Source organism: Phodopus roborovskii, unplaced genomic scaffold (assembly GCF_943737965.1).
Source record: "Phodopus roborovskii unplaced genomic scaffold, PHOROB, whole genome shotgun sequence".
In the NCBI taxonomy this organism is placed as follows: domain Eukaryota; kingdom Metazoa; phylum Chordata; class Mammalia; order Rodentia; family Cricetidae; genus Phodopus; species Phodopus roborovskii.
Genome location: NW_026126413.1, coordinates 5,619,097 through 5,633,875, shown reverse-complemented (window position 1 = coordinate 5,633,875; position 14,779 = coordinate 5,619,097). Strand labels below are relative to the sequence as shown.

At 41.2% G+C, this 14,779-nt stretch overlaps 1 protein-coding gene across 1 annotated transcript in view; it reads left to right on the top strand.

Moving 5' to 3' along the window:
• The window catches only part of Msh3 (mutS homolog 3), a 134,074-nt gene that overhangs the window by 93,200 nt on the left and 26,095 nt on the right, over positions 1-14,779 (top strand). The window contains exons 18-19 of the mRNA XM_051182952.1: positions 2,629-2,736; positions 6,076-6,187. Coding sequence (XP_051038909.1) covers positions 2,629-2,736; positions 6,076-6,187 — 220 coding nt within the window. The remainder of the gene's footprint in view (positions 1-2,628; positions 2,737-6,075; positions 6,188-14,779) is intronic.

The following is a 14,779-nucleotide window of genomic DNA, read 5'->3' as shown; positions in this document are numbered from 1 at the left end:
AATAAAACAAGATGCACACTAAGAAGTCAGTTTCTCACAGTAAGAGGGAGGATTGGTGCACAGATTATGCTGGACTGTCATGTACTCATGCATATGTTTGACCCATCAGGGTCCACCTGATGGAGGGGCATAACCCCTGTATGTTTGTGATTTTCACAAACTCATTGGTGAACTTTAATTCAGGGGAAATAGACTAATTAATTAATATGTCCTGTCTACTCAGATAAATATGTATAAAGCATACTGTGAATGTAATTCTTAATTTACAAATAATAATAAGTTGCATGAAAATATTACTAATAAGCCAGGCAGTGGTGGTGCATGCCTTTGATCTTAGCACCTGGAGGCATAGGCAGACAGATCTCAGAATTCGAGACCAGCCCGGTCTACAGAGAGAGTTCCGAAACAAGTCAAAAAATGAGGTGGGTTTTTTTTTTCCCCCTAAAAGTAGGATAAAACCATGTAGGAAAAATTGATCATTATAGGAATTTTGTAGTAATTTAACCTGATGCCCTTACAAGCTGGGAAGTATTGCAAGTAGCCTGACACTCAGAACTTCTGAAATCCACATTATATTATGTAAGCATTCTTAAGAAAGGTATTTAGTGTGACCTTTCCCTCTCCATCTTCCTCCTCAGGCAGTGTAAGGGATATCTGAGTTACATGAAAATAGACAGGCAGTTTACTTCTCTTCTTTTTTCCCCCTAACTATGTACAGAAATAGCAACAATGCTAGTAGAACCTTGCAGAATAGCACTGTGAGGTGGGGTCATAGTTTAGAATTGGAGGTGTGGTCTGTGAGAGGTAGTTTGCTGAATTTGGGATAGGCTGTGGGTTCTACCCCAGCACTGTTAAAACCAGAAAGCAAAGCAGACAAACAAGAGTGTGGCAGTTATATGAGCCTGGGGTGGTTGCTTTGTCCCTCCGAATTGCTTTTTCGGTACTGAGGCTCTGCGTGAGAGTGGTGAGGCAGTGGTAAGAGGTGTCCCTCCTGCATTCGGGCACGGAGGGGCGATACCCTTCACATTTCTCTTGGACCCTCGTAGCCTTAGCTTCATTGCCCTTCCTCATGTTGTGACTTCAAAGAGTCTGCCATTGCCTGCAAAGCCTCAGTTTCTCTCAGGTGCCTACCTACTCTAAATTTTAAGCTTAGTTGCATATTCTCTCTTTACTTAGAAGATATTTTATTCTGAGCATTTAAAGATGAAGTCTTGGGTTCTTTTGTAGTATTTTTGGTTGTTTTATACATTTATTTATTTTGAGACAGGGTCATGAATGCCTATGCAGCTGAGGGTGACCTTGAACTTGTGATCTTCCTGCCTCAGTTTCCTGAGTGCTGTATCATTGGTATATGCCATCATATCTGGCCAATTATGTTCATTTTCAACACCCACCATTTATCACTATATATAAAATTCTATAGTTTGTACAGTATTGCACATATTGGAATAAACATACTATAATATGAGGCAATGGAATAATATATGTAAAAGGTTTCACCCAACTCTGTAAACATTTCTATTTACTTTGTGAATAAATCTTTTAATAAAAGTCATAGTATTAATCTTAGATAGCTGAAGAAGTGCTTACTCCTCTGTATTGCAATGTCTATTCTGTGCTGAGAGTGTAGACTAGATATTAGGGCTATAAAACTGTCTTAGAGTTTCTATTGCTGTGAAGAGACACCATGAGCACAACTCTCATAAAAGAATACATTTAATTGGGGCTGGCTTACAGTTCAGAGGTTTAGTCCATTATTGTCGTGGCAGGAAACATGGCAGCATGCAGTCACACATGATGGTAAACAGGGACCTGGGAGTTCTACATCTTGTTTCTCAGGCCATCAGAAGTGAACTGTGTACTGGGGGTAGCTTGAACTTATGAACCTTCAAAGCCTGCCTCCACACTGATGCACTTCTTCTACCAAGACCACACCTACTCCAACAAGCCATATCTCCTAATAGTGCCACTCCCATGGGCCAAGCACTCAAACACATGAGTCTTTGGGGGCTATACCTATCCAAACGACCACAAAAGCTGTCAGTCGGACAGACAGACAGTACTCTGCCAGTTCCATGTGAGACACATTGAGACAGTTACTCCAGGATTGGGTGTTGCTATAAGGAAGAGTGCCTGGGGAAGCTGGCCCACCAGAGTAGTTCTTGATGCTGTGGAAAGAAGCAGACTGAAACTGAATTCTACACTGAAATTTTTTTCCTCAAGTGAAATGCCACAGTCAGATGAAATGTGACTACAGCATATATATATATATATATATATATATATATATATATATATATATTTACACATACACACACACACATACATATATATATACACACACATATACATATACATATATATATATATAAAATAATATTTTATGTCTATGTCATCACATAAAAGCTGTTTTAGGTTTATATAATTGTCCCAAACGAAGTGGATGGAGACTCGGTAACTAGTTATTTTATCACGAAAGGTAGTTCAATAATACCCTGCCCTTCTCCCTTAATTGTTAGGTATACCTGCTTATTGCATTGGTGCCTGCATTGCTAATAGACAGATTACTGTTGCACAGGTGTCATGGGTCAAGAAGTCAGCCCGCTCATCTTGTTGCTGTTTCTGTAGGAATTTTGGAGAACATTACCACACTTTGTGTAAGGCTGTGAATCACCTAGCAACTGTTGACTGCATTTTCTCCCTGGCCAAGGTCGCTAAGCAAGGAAATTACTGCAGGTAATAGAGTTTTTCATTTCCATCAGTTATCATGGTTTCAGATAAAATGGGAGTATTCAATTAACTTGATTATTGCTAGCATAAAATATTGCAGTTGTTCAAATGTGTTATACTTGTTGAATCCAAATAATTATGCATGTATAGTTTAATTTGAAAAATCAACTCCTTTCCTCCATTTTCTACAACTGAGTCAAATGCAGATGACTGGCATAACTAACTCTAAAAGGGAATGTTACACTGCATAAAGTTTTAAAATGAAGTTTGAGGGCCCTCTTTGCTCTTGGAAACTTTATAGCAGATTTCCCTTCAGTTTCCCAAACCAGTTATAAAAGCTTGCTTTTGAGCAAGGGACTGAGCAGGTGGGGTTCTGTTCTGGTTTCTGTGAGCTTTCCTGACCCTCCCATTGAGAGCTGGATCCCTGCCTCTGTTCTTCTGTGGCCTTGAGCATCCCAGCACTCCTCATCCTCCTTTTCATAAAGGATGCTAGGATTAAATAGGTCTAATTCTATATAGTTGTCTTTCAAAAGCTTTTTTGTTTGTTTGTTTATTTGTTTTGGTTTGGTTTCTTTGAGACAAAGTTTCTGTGTGTAGTCCTAGCTGTCCTAGAGCTCTGTAGACCAGGCTGGCCTTGAATTCACAGAGTTCCTCCTGCCTCTGCCTCCTGAATGCTGGGATTAAAGGCATCTGCCACCATTGTCTGGCTCAACAGCATTTTTTTTTTTTAAAAGCTACATATATCGGATGAAGTTAAGATTTTCATCAGTGTGTAAGATGGACAGATTGCTTTTCCTCCTGTTACTTTTCTACTTTGTGCAGTTTCTCTGTACATAAGGAGGCATAGTTACTTAAAGTCATTGTCTGGATGGATATTGTCTGAAACGCTGGTGGATGTCTTTGTGTTGTTTGTCATTTCTGCTTGACTGCTGGTTGTAGAGATGGTTTTGTATTGCACCCATTCTGGAGTGATTTTGCCAGTAGGCATCTCAGGACATTTTCAGTGTATTGGGTTCTAGATCAGGACTAAGGTGATAGAGAGATGTCTGGGCTCCTCCCAGCTCTACTCTGGAGCCTATGCCAGTTTGTCATAGCTCCTTCTCCAGGTCACAGCTGTCCCACGGAAGTTCAGTTTCCCCTCCGTCCTACCAAGGCCCTGCCTGCCAATGAGATGTTAGTTATCTGGTGCCTCTGGACAGCTGTTGTGTGCACCTGAACCAACTTTTCTGTTTGTCCTTGTTCCAGATTATCAAATCCATCAATAAGCATGTCAGAAAACATTTCAAATGCTAAAACATTTCCAAATTATACATCATGTCTTTTGTATTAGGAAAAACCCACTAGGGTTTGGGGGAATAATCTTACATACTTTTGACAGTGTATTGCACCAGTCTCTTTGGTTAAAAAAAAAATTGAAGTGGATTTAAATAGCCATGAAACAGCAAACTTTTTCTGTGTTTTTAGTTGTCTTTTCCAAACTGCTAAAACATCTTTCCAGAAGGTATGAAAAGTGTGCAGGTACCACTGCTGTGATCTGCTTCTAACTTTCCCTGGGTGTGTTAAGAGTTCTCCTTGTTTACCCACAGTAGCCAGAGGAGCATAGTTACCAGAAGATACTTCACAGCCACTCATGTACCGGAGGTGAATGTGAAGAGAAAGGCACACCACTTGGATGACAGTGGGGAATCTCTTGTAGAAACAGTTGGGGATTTTGAGCGTTCAGGTTATAGATTGATGCGTATAGTTGTTAACATTATGTCAAGAATTGATTGTAAATAATTTTGTAGGATAAAATGAAATGTTATCATGCTTGGGGACCAATGCCACTTAATATTTGCTGTTAAGAACCTGGATTGTCCTGTTTTGCTAAAAGACGTGGTTTTATATGTTTCTATATTTGTTCAGCAAAATTTACTTGCTATAGTTTGCAGGTGGGCAGGCAGGAAATTGAAAGGAAACATGACGGCATTTATTGAAAGGGTTCATTTGATTGATTATTCTAATTGGTATTTATGAATCTAAAAATGAAAGTGTTTTATATTATGGATGAAGATAACTATCTCCTTAAGGAAATTAGAAGCTTTGAGCAATTTCCAAAATCACCCAACTACTCCATTTTTGTTAATGCAAGAAGAACCGGAGCTGTGAACTACACCTCCTAGAAGTAATTTGAAATTTTGAATTTAGTATTCATAAGTGAATGTCACATTCATCACGTGTTACCCATTCCTGGTGTGTATGTATATCTTGAAGACCAAGAATAAATTTGGTTTGTCATGCTTACTAGACTATGGACTAGTAGTAGAGTGTGGTTATAGCCTCAATCTCAGAAAGGTTCCACTATTACTACTACTAATAACAATAGTAATAATTATTATTATTAAAGATTGTTTTGAGGTTGATTTCTAAAATTATTCTATTAGTCTTACTTTTGTAATGTAATCTTTAAAATAGATTTTTAAAAATAAAAATAAGGACCCATTAGACCCAGGTAGTCAGTGGTAAAATATATATTTTGCGTGTAGTGATTATTTAAATAAGCTAATAGTTACGTGGTTGTGGGTTGGTGTACTGAAATAGGACTCTGTTTTTTTTCAAATAAAGCACCAACCAGTTCAATGTGTCTATGAGTATCATTGTGTAGCTGAAGGCTAGGAAGGTAGACACCCAGCCAATTTCAGCGCTGACTTCTAAGGTTTGAGAAATAGAAGAAAGCTGTATTTAAAATAGGTAAGATGGGCTTAGTGGTTGGGAGCACAGGGTGCTCTTACAGAGGGCCTGGGTTTAATTCCCAGCACCCATAGGGCTGCTCACAAGCACCCACCATTTGTAGGCCCTTACATGGCACATATTCATACACATTAAATAAATATAAGAAAATGTAAAAACTGATAAGATAATTTAATCTGGAAATGACTTTACATGATGTACCAGTGATGTGAGCAGTGTTTAATGTTGCATGTGCTGACTTGACCTCAGATAATGATAGATAAATGAAAACTGAAATCACATGAAGATAGATTTGGTAAGGCTTGCTGAGACTTGTTCTTCAATGTACTGTTATTCCCAATTGCTGATTTCTGATTAATTGCTGATTAGTTTAGCTCTGTTATTCTGAACATATGTTCTTGAAGTCTAAGGTTCTATTGATTGTCTTCCATGTTGGGTTCTGGGGCTTTTCATGCTGTGTTAGAGTGTGTAGACTGGCCCTGACCTCACAGAAAGCTCCTTGGCTCTGCCTCCCTAGTGCTGAGATTATAGGTGTATCACCATGTCAAGCTAGTCAGTGGTTCTTTGCAAAAGCTACTTTTATGTCTACAAGTTGATAAAATTTATTTTTTTCAGGCCAACTCTACAAGAAGAAAATAAAATCATCATAAAAAACGGAAGGCATCCTATGATTGATGTGCTGCTGGGTGAACAGGATCAGTTTGTGCCCAACAGTACGAGTTTATCAGTAAGTACCACATGACACCAAAACCAGTGTGGTTAAGGACATTGATTTCAAGCTTGTGAGTATCAAATGAATATTTTCATAAGCCATTTGGTTTTGTCATCAGCTTTAAATGGTCCAACCCCAGACATAGTTTTAAATTTACTACCAATTGTGGAATTGGTGTAATTCCTGTTGTAATTTAAAAGCAGTGGCTACTATGCAACAGGATTCAAGGAGAGGGTTTTTTTTTTTTTTTTGTTGTTGTTGTTGTTTAATTAGGGAAAGGGGTCATATAAAGGTAAAAGAGGAGGGGGAGACTGACCTCCAGGAACAGGAGCAGCAGGAGAGAGCAAAGAGGAGTAAAAGGGGGGGGGGAGGATGGGAGGTAGGCAGGGCTCTGTTAAAAGGGAACAAAGTGGATATGCACAGTTGGTGCTCTTAATGGCTGCAGCTGAGGGCATATCCTGCCAGAACCCTAAGGACAGACCAGTACAGATGCCTGAATACTGACAATTCCCAATGGAAAATTCCCTGTACATGGAAAGATTTAGCAACTAAAGATGATTATCTTACTTCTTCTATGTAACCCAATTGAAATACTTTATATTTACAAATACATGAATGATTTTGGAAGAATACAGTGCTTTTTCAGATTTTCATTAGCTTACAACATCGGTGTGCACTATTTTCAAATGCTCTAAAAGAATTAGAAGTGATTGTTGGAGTTCTCTTAAAAAATACCACTGACCCGGCATCTTTGTTAATTTACCTATAATTAGTTCCTCCATAGTAAAGCAAGATTTCAGAGGTGTTGGTGTTGTGGGTGATGGCAAGATTTAGGAAGTGGGTAGCAGGGCAGAAACAGGAGTTTGAGGAAGAAAAGCTAGAGAGAGTTGTCCACATGACTGTTGAAAGTCTCTAAAATGGCAGTAGGATTTGTTGTGGAAGATGATAGTGACTCAGATATCAGAGAACTCAAGGAGTGGTAAGCGTGGTTTGTGGATGTCTGCAGTGAGGGCAAGCAGCTAGGGGAGGCCCCTGAAGAAATAATGGAAACATGCAACAAGATATCTGCCCTTGCACGGTAGAAACTTTGTATAGAGTGGTTAGAAACAAAGTGTTAGAGAGCTTTGTAAGTCAGTGGCAGAGTTTTGATTGCAGAGAGCCACCAGAGAGGTTATCATGGAGCTGGGACAATAGCAATGTTCCATGTTGGACCACAAGCAAGGATGTGTGATATGGTCAGTTTGACCAGCCATGGGTGTGTAGAGTGAGGTGAAAGGCTAGGAATTCTGTTTACTGTTACATATCAAGTCATACAGGATTTGATAGTTTATAATCTGTATTTGCACCTGTGCAGACTGTTACAATAAAGACCCATAGACTGGGTGGCTTCCAAAGAACAGAAACTGTCTTCCACGATTCAGGAGACTGAATTCAAGATGAAGTTGTCAGTGCCTTGTGGGAGCTGGTTTTGTTTTTTATGTATGGTACCTTTCCCTGTGTCCTCTCGGAGTGAGAAGGGGGAGGTCCCTCTCAGTCCCTGTTTGTTAATCACCTCCTCAGAGCCCTTCACTGCTGTCATTGAGGGAAGAAGAGGTACAGACAGACCATAGCAACCAGAGACACAATGTCTGTAAACTTGTTCATTCTTACTAGGAAATGTATCAGATGAGTTCCAGTACTAATATTTATTGTCTTTAAGGGGAAGCCTATATGAGAATAAGAACTCAGTTGTCAGTTTCTATATTAGTAGAGTGTAGCTTCTCTAGAGGAAGTAATATAATTCTATTATTTAGTAGATTGGCTAATGTCTAACTATAAGCCACTCATGAAACGTGTTCTGTTACTGCCCATGCCCATCCACTTGACCCAGGAAAGTTATCCTTGGCAATGATGTTTTGTCTGTTCATTTCTCTTTTATTTCTTTTTCTTTTATTTTAATTTTCTTCTTTTTAAAACAAAACCAGGATGTATTATATTGTTAATAAGTCAGATTTGAACAAGTAAAGCAGCTTTCTAGTTGCAGGGGCATTTTAAAAATTATTAACTCATGTATTTAAATCTTTACAAAGCAAATGGAATGATTTCCCCCCTAGGAGGCAGCTTAGAATGTTCCAGAATATTCATTTCTTTTACATATGCTTTTCCTAACTTGTGTAGGAGTTGATATAGACTGTTGCTATGGTGAAGTGCACTCTGTTTTGCAGGGTATAAATTTATATACAGGGAAAGTGTAGAGAAAGAACTTACTATGTAAAATTCAATCTAAAATGTACTCTGACTATTAATTTATAAACTATACCCTGACAGAAATGTCCTCATAGTTAGGTAACATTGTTACTTCTGATAATTACGTAGTTTTGAAAATTAGTCTTAAATACATATACATTTGCTAGCTTTCCTGGGTTCTGCATTATGTGAAATTATTAAAGTTCTCATGAGCTCACTTTCCCTCTCCCAGTTTTAGGAATCTTTCCTGTGGATTTTTCCTTCAACCCCTACCTGCTCCTTCCTGCCCACCTCTATTCACTTTCCCTTATAGCCTCTTCTACCTTGTCATGCCACGCTTCCTTTTGAATTCACCTGGGCATTCCAGCCATTCTGGACCTCTCATAATCTTCATGTAACTGCCTTTGGGCTTGGCAGATGGTATTCCCTGTGTCTAGAATGCCACCCTTCCGATTGCACCCCCTCCTGCCTCCCGCACACCCACAGCCCACTTCGCCATTTCAAGCTCTGCTTTTTCTCCTTCTTAGATGTCTCCTGGCTTGAAGCCTTCCTTCACCAACGCTCTGATGATCCCACACCCCACACCTACCACTCTGTGCTTCTCCCCATCCTTGTACTTAGCCTAGTAAGCCAAAATTGTTCTTTTTGATGTGCTTCCAATGGGTTTTGTCTTGACAAGGACAGGGAGTGTGCATGCCTGTGTAGGTGTCACACCGGTGTCCATGGCATGCCTCTGATGCATGGCAGGCTCCTACTTAGATTTATTACTGAGGATTATCTGAGACACCTTCAGCAGTCTCCAAATCTCACTGCAAAGTTTTGCCTCTTTTTCTTCCAGAAAATGTTACTTTTTTCAGGATTGGGGATTTCACAGTTTACAGAATGATTACACCAAAGAAATAGAAGAAAAAAAACGAGAGATACTCCAGGATAACACCTCTTTGTACTTGTGATAACTAATTTCCAGAATGGGAAAGTGATACAGAGGCTGCCCAAGTTGAGTCTTAGACAATTTCTTGGAACACAGGCATAGTCTAGGACAAGTGGGTCTTTTCCAGCCATGCTCACAGCCAGGAACACATAGAAATGATACTATTTTGACAGCACACTGAAATAGAAAGATGCCTAGAGGATGTTGGCCCAAGGGCTGTGGCTGTTCCAGCCCCATCAGCTACCTTGAGGGTTAAGGAGTCAGTACTGTGTATGTATCCTGTGCAAAACCAGGACATACTGCTTGGGACAGTTTCACCCATCCTGTGACTGTCTGCTTATTAATCCAAATAGCAAGCTGATAGGTGAGCTTTTGAAAACAATGAAAGCTGCTCTTATATTTGGTGATAGCATATAAAGATTCCAGTTCTATTCCTCCCTTGTTTTCCTGTCACCCGGGACAGGCCACCATAGTCATTGGGCCTTGGTTTTCCCATCCATGAGTGAAAAGCTGGTACCGGCCTTGTGTCCATTGCTACCCACTCCATATGTCTCATTCCCCTTGGCTTAAGAGTGTGGAGATTTGACTGAGAGCTGTGGGGAAGGACTCTTTGTCTGTAGCTTGCCATTGATTGACATTTTCAGGGAAAAGCACTTTAAAAGTGACATTTTTTTCAGTGGCCCGCAGCTACTATAAAAATAGTTCTACCACATTCTTTAAAGATGGATGTCAGTATCTGTGCCTGTCAAGGAAGGAAGTCTGATTTGCAGAGAATCAGCTCTTACCTGGGTCTTAGAAATGAACATGTGACAATTTTGGATTCTTTCCCACTGTTGAGTTTGGGCTGCTAGGACTTACTGTCCTCCTAGTATACAGTGGCAGAGCCAAGGACCCCAAGATGAAGCCTCTCCCCCGCTTTAACAGTGAGCAGAGGACCCTTTGGGACATCTATCAGAAGTTTTACTTCCAGCAGCTCCTCACTGCTGGGCAAGATTTTTGGCTTCCCACGCCTTTGTGTTTCTTCACCTGTCACTGGGTGTCTTAGGGTTTCTATTACCATGAAGAGACACCATGACCACCACAGCTCTTACAAAGGAAAGCATTTAATTTGGGCTAGCTTACAGTTTCGGAGGTTTATTCCATCGTTGTCATGTGAAGAAACTATGTGCCAATAGACCTGGCTTGAGACCTCAAAGTCCACCTCCTACTGACACACGTCCTTCAACAAAGCCACACCTACTCAGAAAGGCCACACCTCCTATTGGCACCACTCCCTAAGAGCCTATGGGGGGCACTTTTATTTAGAACACCACACATGGGAACATAAGGGCCATGGTGTACACCTGTTATGCTTGCACCAGTGACGGAGGCAGGGGGAGTGTGAGTGAGGCCAGGATAGACTGCATAATAAGACCCTCCCTCCCTCCATGGAGCTATTGTAGCAACAAAATGAGATGATGCATATGAACTCGTGTGTGTGTGTGTGTGTGTGTGTGTGTGTGTGTGTGTGTGTGTGCGCGCGCGCATGCATATATGGGTGTGTATAGGTGTGTGTGGAAGGCAGGTGGTTGACATTGGGTGTCTTTCTCAATCATTCTCTCTTTCATTAGACAGGATCTCTCATTGAACCTGGAGCTTGCCGATTCAACTTGGCTAAGAGTCAGACAAGAGCCAGGGATTCTCCTGTCTCTGGGGGTTACAGCATGTTCTGCTTTGCCTTGCTTTATATGTGAGTGGTAGAGTCTAAACCCAGGTCCTCAAGCTCACACAGCACTTGCTGACTAAGCTGTCTCCAAGCCCTTTATAACTTTCTTTTGCTGCTGAATTTTTGCCTTTCCCAAAGAAGATAGTGCTTGGTTATTTCAAGTTCTACTCAACATTTTGACTCTTAAATTTTGAACTGTCTAGATAGATGCCACTCATCTTAAAGGCAGACTCTTGAGAGAGCTGCCCAAATTCCACAGCCCTCTCTTTTCTGTGCATGTGTAGGTGAAACTTTGAGTTCTGTTTGGTACCTGTGCCTTGGTTCCAACAAGGCCCCTACGACCTCCTGGTATGGTACTTGCAGCTTGTGTTTGCCTCTGTTCATCGTAATCCATCTCTTCCTCTCTCTGTGGTTTCTTAAGACTTGCGCAGTGTATGACCCTGAACTGGTTGTCTGAGCAGTCCAGTTGCATATGGTCCCATTCACTTCAGTGGGTTTCCATAGGTGCAGAGGGAATACTGGCCTTGTTCTGTCCTGTTGGGATGTTTACTCATGCTAACAGTGGCTTTTGACTGTTCTCTTTCTCTTAAGGAATGCTCACTCATCCTGACTGCTCTTCTGGTCAGATTTAATGTGCGCTATGAATGTATCTGGAAGCCTTTGATGTGTGGAACCTCAGATACCTATCCTAGCCAGAAGATAGATGAGCACATTAAATGGGCAGTGAAGTCCTTGGCCATTACCTTCCCTACTTTGTCATCTTGGGATGGAGAAAAGGACTCATGTCTTCCTAATTTTTATAGGTAATGCAGACACTGCTTTTAAAATGTAAATGTGGTAGACTTCTCCTTTGAAGCATATTTAACTATCAAACTCATCTATCATGGGAACTTTCTAGCAGCGAGAGAGTAATAACAAGCAAGGTAGGGTCATTTCAGGGAGGAAATTTCAGTGAAAATGGGGTGGGTGAATGCGACAGAGAGGGACAGGCAGAAGGGCTCAGCACACAGCCTGGCCCTGGGAGGTCTTTCCTGCTCAGGCCTGTGGCAAGGCCGTGAGGCAGGAATGAGCCAACATCAAGTCTTCCGACACCAAAGGACCCTGGTACAAGTGTGGATTAGGTAAGAAAGTTAGGCATGGAAGGGACTGGAATACTTGCTGCAACTAAACCGTGTGCAGTCAGCTACTCAAGCAGCAGTGGGCAAAGGAGCTGCCATGATTAGCTCAGGCCTCTGGGAAGACCCACTGCATGGTCGGCATGTGTGTGTCCCCTCCAAAGTCACACATGGAAATCCTGAGTACCAAGGTGATAGTGTTGACGCATGTTTCTAATCATTGGAGTTGATTTGAGTGGAAACCTCCTGAATAGGATTAGTGCCCTTCAGAAAGAGCCTGAGAGGGCTCATTTTCCCTTTAGCCACGATAGCACCCAGTCAGAAGCCACTGCAGTTGCCTACAGAGTGGGGACAACAGAGGTGGACATAGGGAGTGTTTATGTGTTTCAGTGCCTGATGATTTTTTCACTGTGTCTCCTGTTTATGCTTATTATCTCTTGTTGGAGGTCTTTTAGAGTTGGTTAAGAAAGTGCCATTTGGGACTGGAGAGATGGCTCAGCAGTTAAGAGCACTTGTTGCTCTTGCAGAGGATCCAGGTTCGATTCCCAGTACCCACATTTGTAACTCCTGTTCTGGGGGCCCACCCTTTCTTCTGACAGCTTTAATCCAGGCATGCACATGGTGCACACACACAGCAGACAAATGCTTATACACAAAAATAAATTTAAAAAACTATAAAAAGGAATAAATAAATATGAAAAGAATGGACCCACATACCAGGAAAGGTGGTACCTACAGAGTTTGGGCAACCTGATGTGGTTCTCTAGTCCTTGGTTCCTTCCTCTTAAAGAAAGTAAATTAAAACGTCTCTCAGCCTAAATTCAGTCACAAAACATAGATGTGGTACCAGAGAGGGGTACTACCCTGTATTCAGAGACTTCCCTGCACACACCCTGGAGAGGGAGGCTGGGAACTCCTTTGCACCTGCTGTGTGGGTAAAAAGATGCCTGGGGAGGGAGCCTGAACACAGATGTTCCTGGCCATCTTTATTCATTTACCTTCCCATTCTGTGAGTTTTGTTCTATGTCAAGGTTCTCATAGAGAGCTCCATTGGGGCCGGGGGGAGAGGGGGAGACATGGTCCTCAGCATAATATGTACTCACTAAATGGGTATCAGTGCTGACTTGCTGTAGATCCCAGCTATGAGACAGTTATGGACCGAGGTTTGTGGTGTGAAGAAAGTGAGAAAGGGGAGGAAAATGCTGTTGGCATTTTAACAGACCCCCCTTGACCTTTTATTTACCTTGTTATTGCAGTTAAATAAGAATCAGGATAAACAAATAGATCGAATAGATGTTTATTCAGGGAGAAATAACTTACAACCTAGACAGATGAACACTGGATGCTCTCCTCTCCCTGTCCACCAGCAAGCAAGCATTCTCCGGCTCCTGGCTCCTCCTCAGACCTCCTTCCACAGGTCACTTCCGCCCCTGGCTCCACCCCCTAGTGGGCGTGGTCAGTGCCACAGAAGGAGACAAAGTGAATATCCCACTACACTTTTTTTTTTTTTTTTTTTTTTTTTTTTTAAATGCAAGGTTTCTCTGTGTAGGCCTGCCTGTCCTGGAACTCTCTCTGTGGACTAGGCTGACCTTGAACTCAGAGATCTGCCTGCCTCTACCTCCTGAGTGCTGGGACTAAAGGCGTGCGCCACCACTGCCCAGCTTTATTTACATTTTAAAAACATAACTGCGCCTGTATTTTATAGTCTGTATTCTTAATTTAATAACACAGACAATTCCCTACATTTTCAAAAAGTCTTAGGATAATTTTTAATCATGCTGTGGTGTCATATTAAATAGTCAATGCTGGTGTTTGATGGGGAAATAAGCATGGAGGTCAGAAAGGCCAGTTAGAAGCTGGTTGGCAATAAGCTTGCACACACCAGTCCTCATTAATGGCTGTCTTTGACTTTGCAATTATCAAATTGTTCCCGGGTACACAAACAATTAAATACAGAAATAGATGCTAGTATTACTAGAAAAACAGATACTTCACATGGTTATGTGCATCTAGATCTTTCTAGCTTCTTGGAAGGCAGTGCATCCTCAACCTGCTGTGTAACAGCACCAGGTGTCTCACGCCAGTATAACTGTAGCTTAGGGCGCACTGATAACTTCTCCCCATCCCTCTGCTTCCACAGCTTCTGGTCCATCCCCTCCTGAATGAGATCAAGATTTTCATATTTTACGTATGAATTTGATCGTGTACCCGATCAAATTAGCATAGTGACCTTTAGTTTCATCCACTTGGCCACAAATAAGAGAATTTATCATGTTTTATGACTGAATAATATTCTGTTGTGTGTAGGTATCATAGTATTATTATCATATAGTGGAATATTATTCCTTTGCCTTTTGTCTGTTGATAAGCCCTCTGATATTGATGGGTTGTTTCCATTTCTTGACCATTGTGAAGCTTTCTACAAAAACCATAGGAGTTCAGCTGTCTGCGATGTGCAGATTTCATTTTCCTTGGCTATTTACCAGACATTCTTTCACATAAATGTTAGGAATAGCTTGTTTTGCTCCTGTACAATGCTTCTGATTACACTTTCCTGCTAATATGCTTTTAGATCTTGTGTGTTTCTTTGGCTACAAATAGCCTGTTTATATTCTTTGCCTATCCCCACT